The 13,486-nt window shown below is 33.9% G+C and overlaps 3 protein-coding genes across 10 annotated transcripts in view; 2 read left to right on the plus strand and 1 right to left on the minus strand.

The window, feature by feature from the left end:
- Nucleotides 1-1,786, plus strand: part of LOC109535487 (pseudouridine-5'-phosphatase) — a gene marked incomplete in the record, with an annotated part of 4,348 nt that extends 2,562 nt beyond the window's left edge. Inside the window, 1 exon segment of the mRNA XM_048667152.1 lies at nucleotides 1,154-1,786.
- A 1,976-nt stretch (nucleotides 1,787-3,762) lies between these two features.
- Nucleotides 3,763-5,580, plus strand: LOC109535462 (33 kDa inner dynein arm light chain, axonemal). The gene is made up of 5 exons (XM_019901376.2): nucleotides 3,763-4,158; nucleotides 4,233-4,436; nucleotides 4,534-4,744; nucleotides 5,179-5,366; nucleotides 5,437-5,580. Exons 1-5 carry the CDS (start codon nucleotides 4,063-4,065, stop codon nucleotides 5,470-5,472), a joined length of 735 nt encoding a protein of 244 aa, XP_019756935.2. The 5' UTR covers nucleotides 3,763-4,062; the 3' UTR covers nucleotides 5,473-5,580.
- The window catches only part of LOC109544119 (protein lap4), a 107,492-nt gene continuing 99,493 nt past the window's right edge, over nucleotides 5,488-13,486 (minus strand). For 5 of the 8 annotated variants that reach the window (XM_048666845.1, XM_048666847.1, XM_048666853.1 and 2 more), the window contains 6 exons: nucleotides 13,329-13,431; nucleotides 11,803-11,953; nucleotides 11,570-11,744; nucleotides 11,398-11,517; nucleotides 9,301-9,579; nucleotides 5,488-6,469 (listed from right to left, as the gene is read on the minus strand). In XM_048666845.1, the coding sequence (XP_048522802.1) occupies nucleotides 6,233-6,469; nucleotides 9,301-9,579; nucleotides 11,398-11,517; nucleotides 11,570-11,744; nucleotides 11,803-11,953; nucleotides 13,329-13,431 (1,065 nt within the window). In that variant the 3' untranslated portion in view covers nucleotides 5,488-6,232. Of the gene's footprint in view, nucleotides 6,470-9,250; nucleotides 11,293-11,397; nucleotides 11,518-11,569; nucleotides 11,745-11,802; nucleotides 11,954-13,328; nucleotides 13,432-13,486 lie in introns of those variants that run through there. The other 3 variants (XM_048666858.1, XM_048666860.1, XM_048666865.1) reach the window with 3 other exon arrangements.

The raw sequence follows: 13,486 nt of genomic DNA on the forward strand, positions 1-13,486 counted from the left end.
GAAAACTTGATTAAAACTGCTATAAAGAAAAAATTGAACACATTTTCAGAATTTTGAATATAAATATTTAGAAGGTAGCTAAAAACCAACAGGAAAACTAAAATTATTTTTATAACAGCATTGAACTTGTTTTCCCAATCTATGCAGCAATCTATGTTTCATTCATTGAAATTTTGATGAAGTGAACAAACTACATTTGTTACACCCATTTACCAATAACATGTTTCATTTTAAATTTTTTAAATCTTCATGTTATTATTTAAATGCGATTATGATTCGATTCGAAAACGAAGATAGTCACACCGGCCCCCTTGCATATTAAAGATATTTGGATATATATATGGAATTCTTGGAGTAGGTTTGGGTTTGTTATATTTTTATAACTCAATAACATGCATTGAGCAATAAGTCTTGGAATGTACTAATACGTATATTTTAATGTAACTTGTTACGCAACGTGAATAAATCTAGTACCTAACAGCTAAAAGGTAAAACCATACACCTTGATGACGAATACATCGCACTCAAGATAAAGATACTGGTATAATAACGAAAATGTACATTTACCAATAGGATGTGAAGTGGCAAGTGACGATTCGTGATTATTCCATCGAGATAGTTGCTAACCAGTGTATTGATCGCAAAAGAATACTTAAATGGCCCTTAACTTTCCAGATATTAACTCTGAGAAAATGTTTTTTTGGATTTTAACCCGTCGATTTATTCGAATGAAATAAGGACTAGAAGAACAATAATTCTGAGCCGCCGTATTCTCCTTTTGGATGATTTGGTTTTAGATTGATTTTCAATCTTCGATAATCTATAATTGAATACTTCTGATTTTTGACTAAAATACTTATACTGACTAATAACTTTTTATATTATCGAAAATTTGAAACTGCAAGGATTGTTGGTAAAAATTGCATTTAATATGTCACACCTTTTTGAACTGCTGTCATTCCTCTAATTTGATAATTTCAAATAGTACTAAATTGAATTAAAGCAAATCTTTGCGTGTTAATTGTCCATATTACTAAAACAAATACTTACAGTAGAAGCATACGTTTTTCAGTTAGTAGCTGGTTTTCGAGTTGATAGCGTAAGTTGTTTAAAATTAAATTGTAGTTCGTTTTAGTTTTAAATCTGTTTGTATCAATTTTAGTGATCATCTCGACTATTTCTTAGACATACGTATAATAATGAATCATCGTCTGATCTGCCCCATATTTTAGGGTGTTTTAATACCTGACACATTCACACATTGAAACATGTTGTAACATTAAACCAAAGACCGATTTACTTTATTTTTAGCACCTTTAAGCTTACTAATTCAATTAAATTTAACTGAAGCTGCAAACATTGTCAGTTTGCATTTCACGATTCCGATTCCATATTCTTCATACACATTTAATAATTCATGAAAACATGTGCAATTAACTATTTATTTGTAGATGTAAATGTCCTTTTATTAAGTGTTCAGTGTCCCCTTATTTATTGATGTTTTGAACGAATTTATTGAAATTAAACAATGGGAAAATTAACATTTTTTTCATTTTGAAAAAAGTTGTTTAGATGAACATGGTCCTTTCATTAAGTATAAGCGTACTAAAAGGTGATAATTTGTGAATAGAACCTGGAATTATATTAAATAAAAATATCATTTACGACGATGCGATTGGAAATAGGATATTTAACATTCAGTTTCAAGCCCGTTTTTTCGCCTTTAAAGACCACGTTGTCTTAGTTTGATTTTGTTAGTCAAAATAAATATAATCTGTTACTCTTATGCTTTTTAAAATTTATTTTATAGTATTGCAGTTGATTTTCCTGTTTTGTTGTCTGCAGAGCGGTTTTTATATGTAGCAACAATTTGAAACCATTTAGTATTGGTGAAAAACATGAACTTTGAAAATCTACCACATACATACATATATACATACAGGAGTTTATTATACAAGTATTTTTTGACATAATTTCTTAATAAGCCATATTCCCGACGCGATTAATATGACCGAATGTTTATAGCAATTTCAGTGAATCGCCAAAAATATTTAGATCAAATTTGGCAAGCTTTAAGAGTTCAGAACATTAAAAATGTTTGTTTAATTTTCAGCTGTGGCGCGATATTCTATAAAAAAATGCTCATTTAATATTTTAAATTACCTTATCGAAATTTAATTGAAACTGGTAAGTATTTCAGGATTTCAGACTGCCCTGAAAATTTCTTTCTTTGTTAAATAATTTTATCAAATTTATTGTGGATTTGCAAATTTTATAGAATATAGGCATTGTGAGCTGGACTAAGGCAATTTTCACATAAATTTAACGCTTAACATGTTCTAATCGTTGAGTAACGTGAAAAACTGAGATATTTTTGGCATTTATACATTGAATGAGTTTTTCTACTAGATAAGACATAATATCTGAGGCTTCTAGTTTCTTGAAGTTTCTTTTTTTACAATCTGATTTTTCCACAACATTTGCATTTAATTATTAATGAATTAGCCGCTTGAGCACGTAATGCATAAATTGATTTGAATATGATTGGATGATTTTTCTAATGATTATTTCGACGAGTCATTTTTCAATTTTAAATCGTAGGTTTGATTTACTGGTAAACATCGACATTTAATTTATGTATTGATAAAATTGGTGAATGCAAGCGCAAGTTCTGCTCGTCCTAGATTTAAATAAATTATACTCGGATTACGCTATGCAATAAATGGGCTGAACGTTTTTAGCATAGAACCTGTTATTCTCCACGTTGCACAGGAACTGAAAAACTGCTTTTTATTTGATAGAAGGTAAGTGAAAAATATTTTTTTTAATTATTCAGAGGAAATTTTGTATTTCTAATAAACATTTTTATTGAATAATTGTTTAGTTTAGAAATCTAAACTAAACACGAAAGTTTTCGTTTGAAGATGCTAACGAAATTAGACACTTTGTAAAAAGATTCAATTTTCAGATACCTAATGTTGGATTCAATTAGGGTAAAGTCGGGATAGACGACGCACTATTTTTTGAACATTAATTTGATGAAAATTAATTAGTCAGTAGTAAATAAGAACAAAAAATTATTGAAAAATTTTTTTTAATCATTTCATCATTATGGAAACGCCTTAAGAAAACAATCGTCAACTTCGCATTGAAAATCAAACGATTACTTACATAAATTTTACTTAGCGCTTTTTTCTGCATATCATGCAATAGTTTTTACAAGAACTGCATGTAGCATCACGAAACCATCTTGAACATTTAAGGCCCTTTATCCAGTTTCAATTTACTTGGCGACCTTTATAAGGCTCTAAACAGCCAATACAAAAATTCTGTAGTGCTTCCCAACCATATATCACTAAATATCTTGTAACTATAGCACTTTTGCCACGATTTTATGGAGCAGAAAAATAATAGACTGTTAGCATGTTCATAACTTGAGCGACTGACGCAAAGGGTACAAATTTTCCGAATTCTCGGATTGCGTCATGTCTCCCGCCGCGTCGCCTCTCCCCTTTTTACCCTAATTCAGCGTCTTTTACTCTGTGCTTCATTATTTTTTATAATTATCTCTCGACCATTAATTTTTGTTGCCACTATAAAAGCACCACATAATATGCTAAATTGTCATTTGATACAGCTATAATAAAAATCGTTCTTGCAAGTTTCTTAACTTTCAATTTCTATCCCCGAGAGACTGTGGAGAGTGGAGCAAGAAGCGCTCTTTCTCTTCTTGAAACAAATTGAGTTTATCTTAGTCTTCAGGAAAGAAAAAGCGCCTAAATTACGGTATTGACTTCAGTGCTCAGAGCCAAGATAGTTTTTTTAGTTCTCGTGCAAAAGGCGAGTAAAGAAACAAAAATATCTGCCTAACCTGTTTAACTTAACTTATTTGATATATTTTTGGACAACGAAAGTAGTGCAAGTGGAAAAATAACTATTACACCCCTGACTAAACTTTCAATCATATTTACTTCTATAGCAACGAATTTTAAGGGTGAGAAATCAAATCAGGTTTGTTGCCGTTTTGTCAATACTGATAAAACTTTCAACATTTTGGCAGAAATGGCTGAACGCCTAATTCCTTCTCCTAACACTTTAGTTAAATATGATAACCCGATTCTGATAACAAAGCACGAATTACCTTCGACTTCAGGTGATGTAAGTGAACCAAATGTTTTAGCATAGTTTCGAGGAAACATTGAGTGTGGGTCTAGCAAAGTTAATCTTTGCAGGGAGATGCGGCATCGGCTAAAAAAGGCACATTAGCTGCTGAACAGAAACACGAAACTGAGGAAATCTTGAACACGATTCTTCCGCCGAAGGAATGGGAGGAAGATGGGCAGCTGTGGAGACAGCAAGTATCCACCACACCAGCTACTCGGCTCGACGTGGTTAATTTGCAAGAACAACTGGATATGCGATTGCAGCAAAGACAGGTACCTGATGCTGATGCAAAATGTTCCAAAGCTATTAACTATTGGTTAATAATGTTCCGATACAAAGCTACCTTTCGTTTTTTAAATATTTCTCTAGGCCAGAGAAACTGGAATTTGTCCAGTGCGACGAGAATTGTATACTCAATGCTTCGATGAAATTATACGTCAAGTAACAATAAATTGTGCTGAAAGAGGGCTGCTGCTGTTGAGGGTGCGAGACGAAATGAGAATGACGATAGAAGCATATCAAGCCTTGTACTGCAGCAGTATAGCTTTCGGAATGAGAAAAGCGCTTCAAGCGGAACAGGGTAATATATGTACTGTGAGATGCAAATTAAAGATGATTGAAGAAATTATATTAAAAACATCGCGGAAAAATAGAACCAATATAATAATAATCCAAAACTTAACCGATAACAAAAAATAAGCTTTTCTTTTATATTGCGATGATATTGTTCCAATTCGACAAACATTAAGCAGGCGAATTCGTTCAGTTTTCCGTAACAAAATCTGGATGATGAATTGGTAGGATCAAATACTTGCTCGGAGATAACTGCCGAATTCGATATTCAAGTAGCAGATATTATTTGAAAGTTTTTTTTTTAATTTTAATCTGGCGCTTCCTTTTCCTTTTTTTTCCTACACACTTCAACATTATACAAATTATATTAATTTATTTTGGATAGAAATGAACCTTACTACTTTTCTTTCAGCTGAACAAAATAAAACATTTAATTTTCAGGAAAGTCTGACTTAAATCAAGAAGTAGATCTACTGAAAAACGAGAAACAAGACCTTGAACATCAAATCACGGAATTGAAACAACGCGCTGAACAAGCAGATAGAAGAGCGGCCGAAACGCGATTGGCCGAGGAAAGAAAACACACTGAGGAAATTGCTTTCCTGAAAAAAACCAACCAGCAACTGAAAGTAAATGCAATATCCAGTTGTATACGCACATGTTTTTGTGATACAACCTGCATAATATACTTTTTTCCAGGCACAGCTCGAAGGGATCATAGCGCCAAAGAAGTAAAGAAAACCATAAAAATAATCATAAAATGTATTTATATAGTCTTCTCCAAAGCACTTGGTTTACATTGTAATTTTACATTTTATAAAGTATATAAAATATTAACAAGTATTCAATAGAAACTAAAATTAATTAAAATATAGTCACCTACGATTGTTAAAATAAATGCCATAGATGTGCCGATATTTGACAAATATAAAACTTAAAATTCATGTTACTTGCAAGTCAGTACAAAGAATTCAAGTAGGTAGGATTTAAGAAAAATACAGTTCAAATTCGTTATTATTCTTAAACGTTAAGTACTTTTGCCCAACAAGAAGCATAGAAAAATACGTGCAACTTTTATGTATTTTATTTTGATATAAACTGAATCTTCAAATTAACCTTAATGTGATTTGAGTTCATCTGCAGCGAGGTTACAAGCAGCATAAAACAAAGTGACTAAAAATAGCAAGCAAAAAACAGAACAAAGTACTTTATACATAGAATACAGCGAATAAATTAAAAACCTTAATAAAATAACTAAGATACTTCCTAGTTTCTATGAAAAGTTCAGTTTTTTAACATCGGTTGCTCGAAGAATATATTTATTTAGTTTGTATCATGAACGTCTTACCTTAGCAAGCAAACAAACTTATACTCTTAAAACAATTTAGGAAATGGAATGTAGCTAATCTGTTGTGAAAGACCCTTTGCAAAAATAATTGTAACGCTAAATATATTAGTAAATCGGGAAAAAATTGTTAAACCACGATAGTGAAAACTAATGTTTGCCCTTTTTTGATTTCTTTCGCCGCTTTTTTCGGCTGAGAGTGCCTCCATCGTTCACTGAAATTATCGGTTTATCTTCCGTAGTTGGTGTCGGTGGTTCCGAGGTAGTGGTCTCCTCGTCGTCGTATTCTTCAATTTCTTCTCTTGACAAAGAATCGTCAAACATTTTATTTTCATCGTCTGTTTTTGTCAATTCGAGCGATATAATTTTTTCTTCAAGGGTCTCCACCTAAATCAAAGTAGCGCCTATTAGTTAGTTCTATGTGGATGTCAAGTTTACGTGCGAAGTGCGTGAAGTTTCCATGTAGGAATTTTGACGAAGAATCGTTTGCGTTTGTGCTTCATATTATACAGTGAATATTATAAATATATGTACGTACTTTGGGATACAAAGGGAGATAAGCAATTTACATTGCACATTTGGGGAGAGGATATTTTACTTGTATCACTTTTAATGTTTTTTTAATACAGGGTGGTCCAGGTGGCTTCTAATCGTAACTCGAAAAATACAGTTGCAATAATTTGGAAAATTTCAGGTCATGCTCAGGCGGCCGTGCTGTACACATATCAATTATTTTTTTTGGTGGCCCTACTGGTTAGCCTCTTATTTTAAATGGAACGCCCTGTATATTACTATAATGTTAAGTTCTTCCAACGATTCTAAACACTTTTTATGCTGGAATTTTCATTGCAAATATTTAAAAAAACGTTTAAAAATAGAAATAAAACTTTATAGTGTTCAAAATCTTTGGGAAGAACATAAATTTGTAGCTATGTACAGAGCTACACTTAATTATTGGGACTATTTTTTTGATTTACAAATAGCCGCCCATATTCGTGGGCCAAGTTGAGACGTTAATGAATATATTTATTAATACTTCCTTTATCTGTTTATTAGTTTTTAATGCATTGCTACATTCAACTTAAAATACATACATAAAATCCGAATTTTAATCATCTTCAATTAGCTTGGAGTAGCTAGGGCTTAGTGTATAGCAGACGGTGCGCCTAAATACTGCACCAGATAAGAAAATGTCCCAAAGAATCAAGAAAATTATATCGTTTGTGCTTCAACTTTGCCAACTGCTGAGTCACGAGAATAAAACATTTAAATGAAAGTGATACAAGGATGCCAGCGTATTTGGTTTAAAGCTTTAACTTCAGTGGCTTCAACCAATTGATTATTGGGAAAGTGATATTTTAATGGACACTTAGACTCGTATTAAGATCATCAGGCATTAAATATAAATATAAATAATATATACATAGCTGCTGTAAGTAGCCAATAGACGAAATATCAGAAACCTGAACTGATACTTCTCTTTTTCAATAAAGTAACCACGATTGTAGTTGATGTTGAACGCCATATAAAATTGATGTTTGAAACATCTTTATCTACATCATGCGTAAAACGTCCACTTTCATGGGCTCGAACTATGCAAGTGGACAAGAGGAGAGAATCGTAAGTGACACCATATAACTATTTTAAATATTATTGCAATAATCGGTTCTTACACACAACCTCTTTTTTAGTACATTAACGTTAGGAGCAGTGATAAGACAAACGAATCGTCCCCGAATCAATATTTCGGCATCACCTCGGTGTGGTATCTGGTATGATCTTCTATAATATCTTTCACTGTTCTGTCTTATGCCATTTGCATATTTTAAACTTTTTTTTATCTATTAACATGTTTTGCAGTGTGCATTTTGTACATTGTAAAACAGAACAAAAAATTACATCCAATATCAAGTTCACGAAGAGATTTGCGTCTGTAATGGTCATTATTCGAACAAAATCCAATAATAAATTTGCAATGCCTAAATGTTATAAGTAAGTTATTAGAGTTTCAAACTCCAAAGAGTTGCGAAGCTTAGCGAGGCATGCTGTAAAAAATGTTTCAATTTTAAACCAAACACCAGCTTACAAAGTAGATAACTAACTCACTTGATGCATGGATTTTTTCTTTTACAAGAAGTGATTTTTTCACATATTGTTATGTACCTGGATTCTTCGGATTATTCTAATACTTTGATCAATGTTCTTGTATTCTACACAGTGCCTATTTGTTCTTATACAAGGTGTCCCGTAAACACATGATCAAAAGGGTCCTGCGAAAATATTTGGCACAAAAGACTAACTTATTTATTAAGATTTATTTTATTTTTATTAAGAAAAAAGTAAAAGTTCTTCAACGAAATTATGTTTTTACCTTTTTATTTTATTTGGAACTTTTTATTTGATCAATACAATAATTTAGTTTTTCTTGGGCTGATGCGAGAATTCGTTATTGACATTTTTGTGCTCTTTGTAAAATATTGTACCATTAAAAGTTTTTTGTAACATCGGGAAAGGTCTCAGATGGATTTTCATAAAACGTGCTGTGAATTTGTTTTCACGTAGATATGGCGCTCAGCGGCAAAACGCTTCCAAAAAACGACCGGCCTAAGACTTTGACCACGTCGGTCATTTCTTATTTCATTCATTAAATTATTATAAAAGAACATTATCGCTTACTACATTTGCAGTTAATGTCTAAAATTGTTAAATAACAAGAAAACAGAAATATTTTTTGGTGCAAAAACTATGAATGCTACAAGATTTTACAAAAAGCACAAAAATGTGAATAAATGATTAGTGCAGCATCAACAAAAAAATGAGTTGATTCCATCCACCAAATAAAAAGTTCTGATTTATAAAAAGTAGCTATTTTCGGGTACGAAAGTTTCCTGAAGAAGGGTTGATTGATTTCCAAGGCACCATGATTTTACTCTCAGTTTGCGTAGCTTTTTCGCTTCCTTTGGAGGTCGAATTACAAACCAACCATTTTCTGCGTGGATTTTGCTTACAGGGAATTGTTGCTTACAGGAAATAATTGTCCCGCCGATATTATAATCGCACACAATTATCAATCACTTTAATCACGCGTCGTTATCGCTTAGTAAAGTGGTGTTTGATGAAAAAATGCGTTCTAAACTACTACCGCAATTCAAAGTGCCCCACACTAACCAGGAAGTGCTAGAGAGAGCGACATGCAACGGGCTGGTGCGGCGCTATACCTCTCGCTCGATAAGTTTCTCCACAACTTCGACGGTGCGAACTCGACGCTCTCCAGTTATCTCATCCACATATTCTTCCGTCTTCCTGCTAACTGATTCTTCCAGGACCTTCTCGCTTTCTCGCACCGTGCGAGCGCCGCTCGGTTTCTCACGAACGGCGAGCCGGGGAAAATCGGCCGAAGAGGGTCGTAGGGGCGCTTTCTCTTCTTGTACGGCCGATGTTGGGGGAGATGGCGACTGCATGCTGTTAGTTTTGGGGTCAAAACGGACGCCAGATAACTGCGCCCAGAATGTGTTAGTTACGAACGACTATAGTCAGTTACGTGGTTATTCATGCCATTATGCAATTTTATGAATACCTTGATTGGACTGATTTAATGACTAGATGTACTCATGAGCCTTAACCATACATACACATGTATTAGCAAGCTAACGTTATTAATATTTTCTCTTTTTTTTAAATTAGATTAATAGTACTTTTTTAATGTCGATGCTGGGTGGAAGTTGTTTAATTTTTTCAAACTTTTTATAAGCCGAACAAATGACAGTTAGTGGATCGGTTTGCAACAGTTACTAATTAATAATATTGGAATAGGCGGTCTAGAATGGCTTTCATCAGCTGTTCTGTGCCCACCATTTCTTTCCGGCGGTTGTTCGACTAAGAAATAGTCCCTACAATCAAATAGGGCAATTGAAAGCACATGCTGAAATGCAGGCATATGAGCCAAAACATATGGATGTTATATGACTCCATAAATATCCTTTGAATGCCTAAATTTCAATGAACCTAACTTTGTAAAACCGACATAAAGACGATGAATCAAAAACTCGATTTCTATCGAAATATATTTACTCATAACTAGTGGTGGGCAAGTCGGCTCATTATAAAGATCCGTATCATTAGAACCCTGTCCTCGAAAAGATCCGGAACCCGTAGTTGAAATGCGTTATTTGTTGTAGTGGCGCCGAACTTTTAATATAATAATCACTAAATACGGAGCAAATAAATTAATAAAAAACAAACCAGATTTTCCAAAAGGTTACTTTTCGGACCCACATTTACTTAAGGCAAGACGTTTTTTTTTATATTGGCCCTTTAATATTTTACATTCCAGTTTTGTTTATAAATATTGTTAAATATTCTAAAACACGTAGGAAGACATACGCAAAACTATAGGGCCTACTTTATTTCAAACTTGCTCAACATAAAATATTTCATACATATTTCCTTACGTTACGCGGAATGCAGAATCCCACTTTGAGTGGATTTGAGATTGGTCAGGATTAAAACAAATCGGTCGGACGCAAAGCAAATGGAAAGAGAACCTGAAAAGCCGTCAGACCTTCAGGTTTCGTTCAATAATTATTAATTGTTCTGGACTAGTTCGACAAACGAGTTTGCCGATGATTCACCTCCCACGTACTCATTTTATTAAATTGAATTGAGTTAAAATATTGTTTTTAGTTTTAAACAATAACGTATTTTAATAACTATAGAATGTTAAATAATTTGTACTACAGTTGAACGCTGCTTCCTTTATAGGAGCATCGGTTAAGACCCGAGACCAGTATTGGAAAATTTCGAGATTCGGGCCAGTTCCGAATCGCCCATCACTATTTATAACATTAAAATCAACTTGGAGAACTACTGAATTGTTCAGAATTTCCACAAGTTTTCTTCCTTATAAGCAATAGAAAAATGCAAAAGTAACAAAAAAGCTACGTTGATAATGAACACTCAAATAATCAAACGAAATTGAGAGCAATCAAAACTGTCTACATTTATAGAGTCATTAATCCAGAAGCTCATTCCATGCCTAAAAACAAATCTTCACAATAACATGGTCGGTACCCAGCAAGAATACATTGAAATAAACATTTTGATAACGATAACCAAAACCGAAACATAAACACTTTATAAATGAGAGACAATGTTAAAGTTAGTTAGTAACGACATGCCACAAGTCAATGTTTATTAAGTAATTCGGCATCCTGAAATCAAGTCATAAAGAGCTGGTTTAGTGCTAAACTAATCGACTGTATGGAAAGCTTAGAATGCAGCTTTAGTAAATAATAACAGTTAACAAGCAAACATACCTCTGCTGTGCCGTCAACCACTTCGGCCACTGAGCTGTGTGCGGGAACTTCTCCACTACCCACCATGTCCGTCATTGATTTTATTACCATTTGCGCTTGGATTGCATCTTGCTCCAATGACTAAAATTAATGATAAGAAATGGTACCGTAAAGTAAATATACCGAAACTTACTTTGAGCCGTGCCGCCCGCCAAGCTGCCCTTTTCTCTGCTCGAAGAGCTCGCTCCTCAGCTGGAGACAAACTGGCGTCGTCTTCATCAGTTAGAAGACCCTCTTCACGTTGTCGATCGCGCCATCTTCTTTCCGCCTTTGCCGTGCGAATTATGCCAATGTGACTGGATGGACGGCTAAAGATTTTTCATTTGAAAACTATGCCCAAAAAACTCCAAACAATAAATAACTCACCTAGTCGGTTGAGATTCTATTGATTCAGTGTCCGATTGACTTAGGGCATGGAATGAATTCATGTCGGCACTGGATAGGGTCGAAATCTTTCGATCTTCTTCTGCTTTGAGATTTTGTATTTCGTCCGGACTTAAATAACTAAATGCCTTCTCTGTAAATAGAAAGAAATTGAACGTGTTTCTTCTTATCTCTATCTTATCTTTATTTATAGATACAAAACTAGACTATAAAATGCACACTGGAGGTGATTTATTAGCGTTAATATTCAAGATTGCGAGCTGTTATTTATTACTAGTAATATTCAGATATTGAGCTGAATATTACTAGTAATAAGTATGCGATAGACAAATATTTACGCGGAAATTATGTATTTATGTCCTCGGATTAATTCTAGTGTTTGTAAATATACCGAGCAGTCCCAACTTTACCCCCTGCCACTTATTTTTCATTCATGAACCGTCGATCGATAAAAATCAATGTTGCTCCCAAACAAATCGGGGTTTATGAATTATTATGGATTCGTCTATCTATTAATGTCTTTGGTGCATATCACTATTGAATATAGCCGGTATAATATTTATATTTAGGTAAAACCGCACAGACTGGGATTAAATTCACATAAACGAGTATAATCGGCACCACCGCAAGTCAAGGCCCGACTGCTCTGACGTCACGAGGACCTTTCGCTGTGAGAGAGCTGTAGAGTATTTTGATTGACATAAGACTAGTAGCAAACCAATTGGGACATGAAAAATAATGAGCAGATGAATAATATTGGTGATGAATAATATTGGTAAGGTGTTTTTCACTCGCATTTCCGGCGCATATGTTCGTTATTAACAATTTATTGCCAAAAATCGCGATTTTTGTCTTCTTTCGTTTATAACTTTGAAACTAATGGAGCAATCGGAATGCCCCGATTGTAGACGAGATGATTTATAGAGAACCAAAATATCTACAAAATGAGGGGTACAAACAAACGCCTTAATCGGATAATTAGGTTTTGGGAAATTTAGAAAACATTGGGCGTTTTTTGAAATATTATAGGCATCATTACGATTCAGGCGCTCGATTTTTGTAGATATTTTTATTCTCTACAAAACATCTCAATAGGGCATTCCGATTGATCCATTAGTTTCGAAGTTAGAAACAAAAATAGACAAAAACCGCAAAAACATATGGACCGAAAATGCGAGTGAAAAACACACACCTATTCATCTGCTCATTATCTATTATATAATCGCGCAATTGGTTTGCTCCTAGTCTTTTTGTCACGCAAAAATGCTCTAAAGCTTGGCCTATCTAGTTCCATGGTATCTTATCGGCTCGGCCTACTACTTGTGACGTCAGGGCAGTTGGGTCTTGACCTGCGGTGGTGCCGATTATACTCGTTTATGGGATTTTTATGCAAGTCTGTGCGGTTTTATCTAAATATAAAGACTGAATTCTGACCAACGTGCTCACTTTAGTTGGTTAAATGCCAAAAAAGCCAAGTTAATTGAAACCATAATCGAACGTAAATTTACCTTTTTTAGTATGCTTCTGACTTTCCTCCATCGCATGCTCGAAGAACTTCTTTCTGTCGCTAACTGACTGCTTCACAGTCTGATAATTTGGACTCTGTGGTGGCTATAATTAATTGTAATCGGGAAATTAGTAAAAATCATTCAATCAGCTACTAACG

This window comes from Dendroctonus ponderosae, unplaced genomic scaffold (assembly GCF_020466585.1).
Source record: "Dendroctonus ponderosae isolate FM_Combo_2020 unplaced genomic scaffold, Dpon_F_20191213v2 Dpon_F_20191213_1, whole genome shotgun sequence".
Classification (NCBI taxonomy): Eukaryota; Metazoa; Arthropoda; class Insecta; order Coleoptera; family Curculionidae; genus Dendroctonus; species Dendroctonus ponderosae.

Excerpts from the sequence above, each read along its gene's own strand:
- LOC109535462 (XM_019901376.2), top strand. The coding sequence starts at position 4,063 with ATGGCTGAACGCCTAATTCCTTCTCCTAACACTTTAGTTAAATATGAT. Across the intron at positions 4,437-4,533 it reads TGCGATTGCAGCAAAGACAG|GCCAGAGAAACTGGAATTTG; the intron begins GTACCTGATGCT and ends ATATTTCTCTAG. Across the intron at positions 5,367-5,436 it reads AAACCAACCAGCAACTGAAA|GCACAGCTCGAAGGGATCAT; the intron begins GTAAATGCAATA and ends ACTTTTTTCCAG.